The sequence below is a fragment of the Chaetomium tenue genome (assembly GCF_020726465.1).
Source record: "Chaetomium tenue strain MPI-SDFR-AT-0079 chromosome Unknown F5144scaffold_2, whole genome shotgun sequence".
Lineage (NCBI taxonomy): Eukaryota > Fungi > Ascomycota > Sordariomycetes > Sordariales > Chaetomiaceae > Chaetomium > Chaetomium tenue.
The window spans coordinates 4,291,157-4,304,101 of record NW_027117330.1 but is presented as its reverse complement, the minus strand read 5'-3'; the positions used below and the strand labels follow the sequence as shown (position 1 = coordinate 4,304,101).

The window sequence follows — 12,945 nt, the reverse complement described above, 5'->3', positions numbered from 1 at the left end:
CATGGCGTCTTATCTGCTCCTCCAATTCCGTACCGGCTCAAATCAAATCTCAATCGTCTTCATTGCTCCCTCGATCTCCTCTTCTACCGTGGGTTTCCGCTCAGGTGCCGCTGAGCTGTTTGGTTGGGCTGCTCCTGGCTTCTCCACCTTATCGTCGGCGGGGGCATCGCCGTTGGTCAAGGCGGCTAGCCTCGGGGCGGCCTCCTTGTTTTCTTCGTTGCTTTGTCGAGGGGTGTCGACCTCGACCAGCTTCTCGCCCCCCTTGCCGGCGGCTGGGCTTGAAGCCCCCGACTCCTCCGCCACCCGCGCCAAGGGGCTCGGTTTGCCATAGCCGGGCCGGATAGGGCTCGGGATAGGCGAGATAACGTTGGGACGCTGCATCGACCGGCCGCGATGCTCACCGTTGGGCTCGGTTGTCGGGCTGGCGTACGGCGAGTTCGGCGCACTAAGCGAGCTCGCTCCGGGCGCCATGGACTTGCGCTTGGCGGCTGTGCGGCCGTGTCTTTGGTCCGCCCGCCATCGCAGGATATCAAAGTAGCCCGGCTCAACGCGGCTTTGCTTGAACTCGCGCAGCTTAAGGTCGCCCGAGTCTTCCTCGACGTACCACCTCCCGCTGCTCAGATCGTCGGCAACAGTGCCGAGGAGATGCGCCCACGACCGTGCGACCACGTACTTCGTGTCATAGTCCCGGCCGAAAAGAATGACCTGGCCCCAATGGCCCTTGGGGCCGGGCGCGAGATCGATGGCCAGATTGTTTCCACCCCAGTCGCGCACGAGGGGAATCCAGGCGGGGTGAGCATACGCCTTCTGGATCGCATTCGGGGGAACGCAGTCTTGACGGGCCATCAGGTCTTGCCGCCAGTTCCCGTTTCGCGGCGATGTCGGAGCCGAGCTTGACGAAGCCGCCGCTGATGTGGATGCCTGGCTGCTGCTACCGCCGAGAGCCTTGGACGGGACCGCCGGCCGGGGGAAAGTAGACTCGAGCAGGAATTCCTGGTTCACCTTGCGCCAGTTCTCCCATTCCTGCACGATCTCCTCGCAGTCCATAAGCATGGCGCTAAAGAAGATACCTGTGGGGGTCCCGCCGCGCTCTTGGCCATCGTGAAACTGGAGTGATTCCCGAACATCCTGGGGGAGCGAGCAATCGAGCTGGTGTTCTAGGTCGTTGATATCGTTGGACGTGCACCCTTCGCAAAGCTGGTCGAACAACTCGGGGTAGTTCTCTTCGGCCCAGTTGTCGATCTTGTCCCACGAAGCGCCAACAGGTGGCGGCGGCGGCATTCCGTCGCGGAAAGATTGCATGGGGATCTCGCCCGTCGGACTCTGCATCTCGAAACCATCGTTTGTGGTAGACTGCCGCGCAGATTGCGATCTCATGCCGGGGGAGTAGGGTCTGGGGGAGGTGACGGCGTTTCCGGCCGCGTCGAATGTGGAGGATGAATGGCGACTCGACTCATCGTGGTACGGCGATGTGATGTCGGCACGGGAGTCGCCGGCGGTCGTGACCGAGGTCAACCCGTTTCTCGCGTTCAAGGGGACATGGCGCCCTGTTCGGTATGGGGAGTCGTGATTGGAATCTGGCTATCGTTAGTAAATCGCGAACGTTGGGTTGGAACTCCGGGTTTGCTAACGTCGGTCATCGCTGGTCATTGTATGCCAGAAAGATTTGAAGACGGTGCCTATGCTAGATTCGGAACCACTGATTAGCAATCGACAGACAGCCGCAGAGGTATGGGAATACAGAGCTACTCACGAATCCATCTTGGGCAACGGGTTATGAACGCGACGGGGAGTGATAGGAAGGCCGTAAAATCAATCGAGAAAAAATGGCGAACCGCGTTCCCCAGCAGCCGTACAGAGGGAAGCGGGTGTGCGCCGAAAGGGAGAGCGAAGGTGAGGTTGGCGCCGAGACTCCGGCTGGGAGAAGAGAATCTAGGGCCCGCACACGAAACCAACCAAGGGATTAGGGACCGAAACAACCAAACGAGCGATGCGTCCGCATTGATGACAGTGATGATGTACGTTAAGTCGGCGGCTGGAGGAAAACAGAAAGACAATGACGAGAGAAGGTTGCTGTGGCTTCCAAGCTTCTCCTGTTCGGTCGGTCGGGAAAGGAATCAGCCAATGCAAGCCTTTCAAACGGTGAGCCTGCCCGACTACAGCACTTTTAATGAATGGAAGGGGGTTGCTAAGGGGGGAGCGTTCCCACTTTGCTCATGGTGGTGGGGCGTGACAGGCTGGGGAGTGTTGAAGCCAGCTGCAGGCTCTGATTTCAGCACCCTCGGGGGTCCACTGCGCAGAATGCCAAGCGGATTAGGGAGGGCATGTCATGTTCTATTGGATCATTCCCGGCTGGAGGCAGCCCCTGGAGTGAATGCAGGATCAGGGGCATTAACATGGGGGCGTTGGGACAATACCGGTTCTTTGTAACAACGGCACTGCAAAATGGAATGTTACCTTCTATCAGAGCAATCTCGGACCTTAACACAGCACCAAGCTTTTGACAAGGCGAGCCTTGGCCACAATTGACACAACGTCACTGTTGCGCAGTCGATTGGCATTCGAGGTTTTGAGGGTTAACCCAACCTGTCACTGCTTGTCCGTGCTAGGTGCTTTAATATTCCACAGGTGGCAACCGACAGTAAGGGATTTGTAACCTTGAGAGTGTGGGGAACTAAGTCTTGTTATGATCCATGTAAAAATAGAATATGCAAAAGACCCAACTTTGTGAGTTAGCACAGGATGCACGCTCTTCTGTCCTCTGAGACCTCAGTCTAAGCACGTGCTAAGGCAGTTGGTTGATATACCGGACAGACTTTTCAGGTATTACGCTTGATATCGAGGCCCGACGAGTATATCTTTGTGTTCCTTACAACAATGCCTCAGTTTAGCACGCACAGCTGCAACTTTCACCGAAGTCGATCCCCACCTCAGCTGGACAGCGATCAGCGGCTCGGATCTCGCCCTGCTCTCGGTGTCTCGCCACTCCATCGTCACCCAGCCCGGCGGACAACAAGCGCCGTCATTTCGCGTTGACCTTCTCCGACTCACCATCAGAAACTAAGACAAGCCAAGACCAAGCAAGCATTTTAGAGACCGCTCCCCAAGACCGGCGCAACCACCGCCTGACCTAAAAGTCCTAAACTCCGAAACAAACAACCGCCCTTACACAGCCCAATCCTACCCGCCCCCCCCCAATTGACCCCAAAAAGTAACCCCGCACCGGAGGTCCTGTTTAGGATCGGCGGCGGCTGCTGTTGTTGTTGCTGCATCCCTTCTGGTTCACAAGCCCTCCGGTCCTGGACTCGGTCCAGACCAACAAACCTCCACGCGGCCCCAGGAAATAGACGGGGCTTGTTGTTTCAACCCCAGTTTGGGGCGCCAAAGTACCTTACCCAGGCTGCTGTGTTTGGGGGTTCACGGCTTGTTTCGAGTTTCAGAGAGGGTAGCAATGGGCTTGGCTTTTGGGGGGCATGGGTTGAGGCTGAGTGGACGCACCACCGTTTTCCATTGCAGTTGGAAGCGGCAGTTTGCAGATACGGGTCCGACGATCCTGATGGGCAGTGTGCAGGTTGTTTGTTGTTGTGTCCGGTGTGAAGCCACCGGGCAGATAGTGCGGCCTGCGGGCACTTAATGCGAGTAGCCTTGACATAGGGTGTAAGTGTAACCGTATGGGAGATAAGGCTATGGCCGCCTCGACCATGCGCCAGTTCAGGCGATGGTCTGAAGTCGTAGCCGGCCGGACAGGTAGTGCATGCACATCGTAAACAGCAAAGCAAAATGCACCATTCATGCGAATTGTACACCCACGAGGTGCCATTTTGATCACAGCATTTGGATAGCCATCACACCCCAAGCTTCCACGGCCTCTCATCACACATGCTACCAGCTTAGAACCACACCACCCGACCTCCCACGACCCAGAAACTTCCATAGCCGCCAAACTCCACCAACCCCTTATCCCGCCCAAAACAACCCCCTCTATCCGTAAATGGCACCGACCTAGCTCTGCCACATATACTCGCTCAACCCCAACAGCTTATCCGCCAACTGCCTCTTCGCAGCAGCCGCCACCCCCCTCTCGGGATCGGCGAGCTGCTCGCTATAGCACAGTTCCAACAGCGCCTTGAGCTCGTCATACGTAAAGCTCACACCACCAGCACCACCACCTCCCGTAGCCCCGGCCTCCTCCTCCTCCCCACCAGCCCCAGCAGCACCCCTCGCCCGCTCCGCATCCTCCCTCGCACGCTTCACAATCCCATCCGGCCCCGCCGCAAACAATCCAAAGTACTCCCTCGCCCTGGCCAACTCCGCCCCGGGCCCAACCTCAATATTCTTCAGATTCTGCTGCAGCACGAGCACATTCAGCCGCATGCGCCCACACCCCTTAGCATTCATGGGCGCGGTCATAGCCGCATTGCGCACCAGGTACGCGTTGATGAGCAGGCCGAGGCCGGTGCGGACGAAGGCGACCTCGCGCTCGCGCAGGAAGTGCGCGGTGGTCTCGTCGAAGGCGACCATCTCGTTGTTGAGCGAGAGGATCTCCGGGTCGGGCTCGGTGACTTCCTGCTCGAGGAGGTAGGGGGCGGTTTGGGAGGGGGAGAGCGCGGTGCAGAGGGAGTGCAGGATGCGGCAGCGGACTTCGGTGTGCAGGGTTTGGAGGGCGGTGGTGGCGAGGGAGGTGTAGGAGGTGAGGATGCTGTCGAAGGATCTGGGTGGGGGGGTTAGTTTTGGTGGTTTGAATGGGGATGGATCGGGGGGGCGGGGGGTGGAAAGAGGTGGGTTGAAAACATACAGAACGGTCTCTTGCGTCATGGGCAGATATACCGGGCCCTCGTCTGCCGTGGCCTTGTTGGGGTCGTTGAGTAGCGTCCAGCGTTTCTTTTCGGGCTTGGGGAGACTGGAGCGGGACGAGTCGGTCTCGTTCTTGGTGATGTGCCGCAGACTGAGAATCTTGACCGAGAGCCACTTCATGCTGGTGTACAACAGGCAGAGCGAGGAGATGGTATCACGGTCTTGGATGATATCACTGGCGTCGAGCTTTTTCACCTTTGTCTGTGCCATGAGCAGGTCGGCTTCTTTCTCGAGGAGTCCGAAATCAGTCGCCTCAGCTTCCCATAGCTTCTGCATCGTCTCGTGGATCTCGCTCGGTTCAAGAGCTAGCACGGCAGATGCCCGCAGCTCCTCGGCACTGGAAGCTTCCTCTTGGGTTTTGGTGACCAGGGCCTTGTACCAGGTAAAGCACCTGTCGTAGTACCGAAGCATTTGGCTGATAATAAGCGCGCTGAGTGCCTGGTCGTGTGGGATGGTGCCCAACATCCGACAGAATGCTGTCACAATCGTAAAGAAGGCCGTCGCACCCTTGAACACAGGCCGTTTAGCAACCCGCGCCCACTCCGAATCCTGGAAGAAGGCATCCGCCTCGCCAAAAACGGTGTCGCTGAGCTTCCCGAGTGTCTCGTCCAGTTGGGGTTGGAAGACGTTGACGAGGAAGTTATCGAGGAACGACGTGAGGGTGCTGGTCGCCAGGTCTGACCCGGGCGGGACGATGTTCTTTAGACGTTGCAGAAAGATGAGAGTGGGCGGTAACAGCAAGCTCATGTTGAATACGCTCGGCTCAACCAACGATTTGTATGTCCCGCTGCCCTGGTTACTACCATAGCCGGCAGTGCTCTTCCGCGCGGCCGGGTCAGACCGTGGGACAACCAAGCCCTTTTTGCCATCACCCTTGCGTGAGTTGGAGGTCAAACCCGGCACAGCAGCCTGAATTATGCCATCCAAGGCCTCGTACTCGGTTGCCATCTCTGTCGATTTGGAGTCGACCTCGGAGAACTTGAAGAGGTGCTCCCGCGCGGCATCCTTCGTCCCGTTCATTCCCATGCCAGGCCTGGGCGAAGAGCGGAACTGGTAGACGTCGGCATCCGTCGTGACATAGTTATGCAAGAGGGAACGGATCTCGTTTTGATACAAATTCCAGAGCTCCTTGAAGCTGCCCAGCAGCGCAATGTTATTGCCGGCTCCCTCGCGGCGGATGAGCGCTTTGATGGATTCGTGGAATACGCGATGACCCTCGGCCATGGCCTCGAACTTCCCGTAGAGCGTCCATAGCAGATCGTAAATGACATCTGCCCTCATCCTGGTCTCGCGCTGTCCGTAAATATGGAGGCCATGGGAGCCATTAGAGCCACCCCTCAAAGAGCTGGGGTGTTTTTGATCAATGTCGTTAATGGTTTCGTTCACCACCGCAAATAGTTCCACGGGTAACCTCTGTTTTAGTGTGTCGACGGCAGACTCTAGCCTCCCCAACCTATTCAAGGCCTCAACTAGCAGCGTGACGTAGTAGAAGGTGTCGGCTTCGGGGTTCTTGTGCGGGTCTTCGGTCACAGATCGGTCCCAATCGATGGTATCAAGAACAGCATGGAATGGCACTACAGCTGGCGCGTCCTTAAAAGCCTTGCCGAGAGCGCCCTGGCTTTTGGCCAGGTTCTGCCAGCGTTCCTGGCAGTATGGGGATTTGAGGTACAGGTGTTCGTGCAGCTCCTCAACCAATATGTCCATCAGCGCGGTTTCCTGATTTGCCAGATAGTTACGCAGCTCGCTCAGCGCCCCGATGTCGTCCAGCTCGGGCTTTGTCAACTTGCGCAGTGCGTTTTGGAGGACCTCGACGGCGGTAAGAAAGCGCTTCTCTGATATCCTAGCCTCGAGCTGGTCGGGAACCGCGCGCAAGTCGTCTAGCTCGTTCAGGGTCTGCAGTACGCCATCGTACATGTGCGACGTGGCGTGTAGCTTCTTGAGTTCCGGATCTGTAGCGCAGAGGGCCGTCTTGGACGTCGCCAGCGACTCCTTGAGGGTGCGCACCTTCTTCTGCGAGGCCTGTATGCTCCCTTGGATTTTGTGGAAGGTGCCTATGGAGCTGTTGAATCCCTGGTGGTACTCGTGCACAATCTTCTTGAGAGAGTCTTGCAGGTATAGGTGTGTCCGCTGGAAGTTGCGGTACTCGTGGGCACGGCCGACGGAGCTCGTGTCAAGCAGCTGTAAAGCCAGTTGGACGGGGATGCAGTCGTTCTCGCACATGGCGGGCCATTCCTGCTTGATCAGTTCAAGCACCTTTCCCATCTCACGCTCGGCGTTGGTCTCCTGAACTCGATGGGCGGACCGGGGAGGCGGGGCGGCCGCGTTGCGGGCAGCGGGAGGGGGTCGAGGATTCGTTCGGCGGGGAGGGGGGGCATGTCGGTCGCTGCCGTATCCTTCTCCGTAAGGGTCGTACTCGTCATCCTGGCGATCGAGATTGCCGTAACCACCGCCACTACCACCACTACCACCACCGGCGCCGTTGCGGTACGCCTGGCCGTATCTGCTGGCCATGGTCGCTATCGCATCGAGTCGCTGGTCATTCTCGGTCTCACCAACACCGGAGATTGATGGTGTCCGTGTTCTGTGGAGCGTAGAGTGGCTTGGATGTACACAGTACGCAGCACAACGACTGAGCTGTCGTTGAGCTTTGAGAAGTGAGAGGGAGTTCTGACAGCTTTCGGTTCCTGCCGCTGCAGGTGCTCGAGTCCCACGAATGCGGGATGCGGTTTATGCGGCAGCTGAAGGACCCACAAATCCCCCCAAACCCCTGGCCAGATCCACTGACTGACCCCCTGGCCGTTCTTTGTTAGAGCACCTACCTATCTCACAACTCACAAACGTAGCAAGCAAACGCCAAGCATCTCAGTCTCATCGTCTTCCACATTGTATCCGGTTAACTATTGCGCACTAATGCAGGCAAGAGTCCAGTGTATTTATTTACTTGGAGTAGCGGGGAATGAGGGTATTAACCAAACCTGCCAGAACACTCCCTATCGTCCAGCTTGTTAGCGCATTTACAGGTCCTTCAACAGCTGCCATGGCCCTCCAATTCCCAATCCAGGCTCCGGCTGGTTATGCTGGTGAGACTGAGCCTGTCAAACGGCCAAAGGTGAGTTTTAGAACTCTCAGATCATAGTCTGCCGAGATAGAAAATATTCTGATATATTGCCTACTCTAGGAGTTCGCATGCTTTTCATATGACAAAGACCACAAGTTCCGTTTGGACGATTCGTCCATGAAGTGGTACTATCCGCCAGACATAGGCGCAAACTTGTCGCATGGGTACGATACGTTTATCAAGCATGACGACTCGGTGGATGAGCACCTCGACAGCCTCCTCAAGACCATAGCGAACCACGAACAGCAAACAGGCGGACCGATAGATGCACACATCGTCACCTGGAGAGGCATGTTGACCAAGGTAGGAGGATTGGATGCTTCGTTTTTGAGTTTATGGTATAAGAGTGCTGACGCCGGCTAGATCATGGCTACACCCTATGATGACGAGGGGTGAGGCCACCCGTGGATCTTCTTTATCAAAGACCCGAGGCTGAATGTCTTTCGTTTGTTTTAGGTTTGAGATGAATGCTACCCTTTATCGAGTACGTCACGATGTTTCCCACTGACATTCGCCCTGCTAACTGCCCCAGGATTGCATGTAAGGAACGAACTCAAGATGTATCCTTCGAAATTGAATCTGGGTCACCGGGCTAACAATATCGAACCCAAGTTTCATCGAGGAGAATCATGCCTTTAAGGAGCAAAAGCGGCAGATGGAAAGCAACCGGGAAAACAACCGGAAGGGGCACCGGACTCCACCGTCGGTGATGCAGTATTGGGGTGAGGTTCCTCATTGATGCTGCTCTTGGCCTTGACTAGCTAACATTCACCTCAGGGTACAAATTTGAAACCCTCAGCACAATACCACGACCATGGGGCGAGACAACCAGAGACTACATCGAGAACCGAGATAAGGAGGTTACCAACAACAAAGAACAGTATTGCTCCGTCGTTCGGACGGGATTCGGCAAATCCATCGTCTGTCTCGGAGGCGAAGTCGACGCGAGTAAGTAACCGCCCTTTGTACTCTTTAGGATTTTAGAATGCCAACGTTCACACAGTATGGGATACGAAACCCGAGACGCCGGGCCAACCCATCAACTGGGTAGAGCTCAAAACTACCGCCGAGATCCACACTCATAACGACCGATTCAAATTCGATCGGAAACTCATGAGATACTGGATCCAGTCCTTCCTTCTCGGCGTGCCTAAGATCATTGTGGGCTACAGAACGCAAGGCGGAATACTCAGCGGAGTCGAGGAGTTCAGCACCCTGAGCATGCCGCAGGATGTCCAGCGTAGGAAGACGGCGAAGTGGGACGGCAACGTCTGTATCAAATTTGCCAGCCTCTTTCTTGACTGTAGGACAACCCCCGTTCGCACCTTGCACCCTAACAAATACTAACCAACGTCTGCAGGGCTCCGCCAGAGCATCAACGACGGGGGCGTGTGGAGGATCAGACGGGAGAACAAGTCGAATCACATCGAACTTTTCAAGGTCGAGGAGGTCGGCCACGGCAGCATCATCACGGACGAGTTCATGAACTGGCGGATAAAACTGTCACTCAACAAGGACAAACCACCAGGCTTCGAGCCGTCGGACGCCGCGGACGTTGAGCCGTCAATGGCTGAAGAGCCGGCGCCGGAACCAGCAAGCGCGTCTGGGGCGTCGTGAGTGGCGATGGTGTATTTGTCCTGATGAATGTCACGATGTCGGTTGTGTCACGTTACGATTCCTGGACACGTAAATGAGCTGGGTAAGGGCTTTGGAGGGCATGGAATCCTGAATGTACCTATCCTCAGATTTCCTAATGAAGGCAACACATCACAACCTAGCGCAGGTGAAATGGACCAAGTCTCTCAATTTGAAAAGAAAAAGAACGGTGCTCCCATCAAATGCCAACAAACCCAAAGCCATGCCCAACCGTAAAGGGTACAAGTAGCAAAAATACTACAGTATGCGATGCTATGCCCCGCCTGCTGAAGCCACGAAAAAAGACACAGACGACGACAGACGTGAGGAAAATGAAGCCAGGAACCCGAAACCCCCCTCCCATCCTCCCTCCCGCCCACATTACATCCCATCTGACAGAGGCAGCCCGCCCTCTCCGTCAAGGCTCATTTCGTGTCCCATGCATTCATACAAAACTCAACCATCCATCCAGCAGTTGTGCCGTCGCCGAAGCCGCCCAGAACCCAGAATTCAACAGTCCAAAAACGACAAGCAAACAAACACCCCCGTCCCCCACCCTCCCAACCAACAAACACATCAACGAATGAACAAATGACTGCTAGCCCAACACGACCACGGCATGACATCATGACCCGATTCATCCATCAATTCCCATTTCCGACACTCTCTTTCTCACCCACCCACGCCACCCACCCCAGCCCATTTCACACCCACCCCTCCACAGCACAACCCCCTAAAGATAAAGGGGGGGATCAAGCCCCCCCAACAACCCCCCAACGCGCCCTCAACCCGTCCGTCCAGCGCGCATACAGCAAATCCGACAGCGCCTTGCAGTGCTCCATGCCCGGGACCGCCGCGCGGCCGGGAAATTTCGCCTCGAGCGCGAGCGCCACCATCCGCTCCCTCTCTTTCTCTCGTTCTCTCTCTTTCTCTCGTTCCCTCTCCCGTTCCCTCTCGCCCCCCTTCTCACGATCGCGCCCCGCCGCGGGGGGGAACCGACCGGCCTCGCTGAAGGACGAGGTCGGGGAGGTTGGTTGTGGGAGCATGCTCCCGCGGCGGCGGCGGTGGCTGGCGAGGTGGGGGTTCTCCTGGCTGATGATGAGCTTGGAGGGGCTGTTGCCGGCGGCCGAGGTGGGCGGGGTGCCGGCGAGGGTGGTGGCGGTGGAGGGGCGGGAGGATTTGATGAGCACGGTGCCGTCTTGCGAGGGTTGTGTCTTTGGTTGGTGTTGCTGGTGCTGTTGTTGTTGCTGCGGTGGCTGGGGGAGGAAGGTGTGGCTGAGCTTGGTGTCGTGGGAGACGGTCGAGACCAGGTTGCGGAGCAGGTGGTAGGCGCCTTCAGGGTCGACTGCGTCGAGGAGCGCGAAGGCGTCGGAGAGGCGGGCGAGCGCCTCGCGCTTGGAGGAGGCGGCGGTTTGCGCGTGCAGCTCGTCGAGGCAGGGCTCGAGCGCCTTGTTGTAGAGGCGGCGGCCGAGCATGGCTTCTTTGCTGTTTGGTTCTACCGATGCGTGGTAGGTAGGCGGGGGTTGGTTTTCGTTGGCGAACTCACGAGCGGAGGGGTCGACGCCCGAGGGGTTGGAGTTGTCTGACGGTACGCGCCGGAAGAGGCGCATGGTAGACCCGGAATTCCCGAAAGACGTGTCAGGCTGCAATGGGCGCCTGGGCCCGAGCGATGACCGTGGGGATCCGTTGGAGTCTCGGCGACGAATCGAGTCCCGACGGGCGTTCTGGCGCGAGGCTGAGGATGGCTGCCGCCGCATTGTCGACTTCCGGACCGTCCCAGGAGTATTAGGTTGGAGAGGCCCATCCTTGAGATCCAATTTGCGCATGGCATCGTCGACGGAAAAAGCGGACGACGGTTTCCTAGAGCGAACGGTACCCCGTCTTGGTACGATGGATTTCACTGTCTCGAAAACCCACTCGTCGGCTTCGTCCTTGGGGGAGATGCTATGGAGCGTCTCCTGATAGTACACCGGGTGCTTCACATGGTCCACCCTGACGTCGGCCATCCGCTTGCGCTGGATCAGCTCCTGTAGGGCTTCTACCTTGCCGGCCGACCGGATGAAGCGATGCTTCAAGAGTTCCTTGGCAGTTGGCCGGAAATCGGGATCCTTGACTAGGCACTGGGCGACAAAGTCCTTGAACTCTTTGCTGAACTTGCCCTCGAGTCGTGGCGGCGCGTTCTTCGGGATATGGAAAAGGACCTTCATGGGGTGGAGGTTGGCATGGGGAGGTTCGCCAAGGGCCAGCTCAATGGCCGTGATACCCAGGGACCAAAGGTCAGCTTTGAAGTCGTAACCGGCCTGCTGGATGACTTCCGGGGCCATCCAAAAGGGGGTGCCGACGAAGGTATTCCGTTGCGACTTCATGTAGGTCAGCTGTGCAGCAACACCAAAGTCGGCCAGCTTGACCTTGCCCGTCTCGGACAACAGCACATTTGCGGCCTTGATGTCGCGGTGTATCTTTCCCTCCGAGTGCAGGTATTCGAGACCCAGCAGCAGTTCGCGGCAGATGATGGCGATCTGTATCTCGTTGAAAATACCTGATTTGAGCTGCGCGGCTGTTAGTCCTAGCCCAAGAGAGATCCCAACCCGTCGCAACCGTTGCAACACCACGTACCAGGTCGAGGCAGGATCCTCCGCCGAGGTACTCCATAACAATCCACAACTTGTGTCCGCGCAAAAAGCTGGCTTTGTATTGGGTGACATAGCTACTGGCGCATGTGCTAAGCACGGAGATCTCTTGCTGGATTTCCTGGATGTCGTCCTCGCTGGACTCGAGGTCGATCTGTGCGGCATTGGGGGTCAGTTTCGGGCCAAATTGGGAAATGAAACGAGGGTGCACCCACGTGCTTGATGGCGACAGTCTCCCCCGTGGCCTTGTCGATGCCCTTGTACACGACGCCGAAGCTACCACCTGCGCGCGCCCCCAATTAGCCAATTGCAACAAGATATCGCCTGCGCACATGGTCGCAACTCACGACCGAGTTCCTCCAGCACCTGGTAGCGGTTTACGACCCCTTCGTCGGCCATTGTTGACTTTGTTGATGTTGACGAGGACATGCGATGATGTCGCGACTCGAGCATGGCCATGGTAGGATGATGCGATCGTCGAAGCGAACCTGTGGAGACCGATGGTAACTGATGATGGAGCAGACCGGGGAGAGGTCGGTCGAGACGGCGCAGTTCGCCAGGAGGAGGCAATGGTCAACAAAGTCAACGGGTCGACCTCGTGGTGTTGATCTTGGTGCTGGTGGCCGGTAGCCTCGACGTGGAGGAGCGAGGAGTTGGTGATGGGTTCCTGGCGGCGGGCGGGCGCCAAATCGAGTCTCTTACAGGCGT

The 12,945-nt window shown here is 57.2% G+C and overlaps 5 protein-coding genes across 5 annotated transcripts; 1 reads left to right on the top strand and 4 right to left on the bottom strand.

The window, feature by feature from the left end:
• Positions 1-42: 42 nt before the first annotated feature.
• On the bottom strand, positions 43-1,650 carry F5144DRAFT_600198 (uncharacterized protein; the record flags this gene model as incomplete). Its single annotated transcript, XM_066791059.1, has 2 exons — positions 43-1,577; positions 1,632-1,650. The coding sequence occupies 2 exons, from the start codon at positions 1,648-1,650 to the stop codon at positions 43-45; spliced, it is 1,554 nt and encodes a 517-aa protein (XP_066647128.1).
• Positions 1,651-3,996: 2,346 nt separating this feature from the next.
• Positions 3,997-7,539, bottom strand: F5144DRAFT_138599 (Sec8 exocyst complex component-specific domain-containing protein). The gene is made up of 2 exons (XM_066782366.1): positions 4,796-7,539; positions 3,997-4,711 (listed from the first exon to the last, which is right to left on the bottom strand). The coding sequence occupies exons 1-2, from the start codon at positions 7,363-7,365 to the stop codon at positions 4,003-4,005; spliced, it is 3,279 nt and encodes a 1,092-aa protein (XP_066647127.1). The 5' UTR covers positions 7,366-7,539; the 3' UTR covers positions 3,997-4,002.
• A 127-nt stretch (positions 7,540-7,666) lies between these two features.
• On the top strand, positions 7,667-9,772 carry F5144DRAFT_564051 (RAI1 like PD-XK nuclease-domain-containing protein). The gene is made up of 10 exons (XM_066788407.1): positions 7,667-7,783; positions 7,837-7,963; positions 8,033-8,275; positions 8,336-8,364; positions 8,429-8,456; positions 8,505-8,512; positions 8,585-8,694; positions 8,750-8,920; positions 8,976-9,275; positions 9,333-9,772. The coding sequence occupies exons 2-10, from the start codon at positions 7,892-7,894 to the stop codon at positions 9,587-9,589; spliced, it is 1,218 nt and encodes a 405-aa protein (XP_066647126.1). The 5' UTR covers positions 7,667-7,783; positions 7,837-7,891; the 3' UTR covers positions 9,590-9,772.
• A 192-nt stretch (positions 9,773-9,964) lies between these two features.
• On the bottom strand, positions 9,965-10,317 carry F5144DRAFT_564045 (uncharacterized protein). Its single transcript, XM_066788406.1, has one exon. It carries the CDS (start codon positions 10,246-10,248, stop codon positions 10,033-10,035), a length of 216 nt encoding a protein of 71 aa, XP_066647125.1. The 5' UTR covers positions 10,249-10,317; the 3' UTR covers positions 9,965-10,032.
• Positions 10,318-10,359: 42 nt separating this feature from the next.
• F5144DRAFT_482578 (kinase-like domain-containing protein) lies at positions 10,360-12,636 on the bottom strand (the record flags this gene model as incomplete). The annotated part of the gene is made up of 4 exons (XM_066785344.1): positions 10,360-12,156; positions 12,224-12,391; positions 12,453-12,520; positions 12,585-12,636. 4 exons carry the CDS (start codon positions 12,634-12,636, stop codon positions 10,360-10,362), a joined length of 2,085 nt encoding a protein of 694 aa, XP_066647124.1.
• Positions 12,637-12,945: the final 309 nt, after the last annotated feature.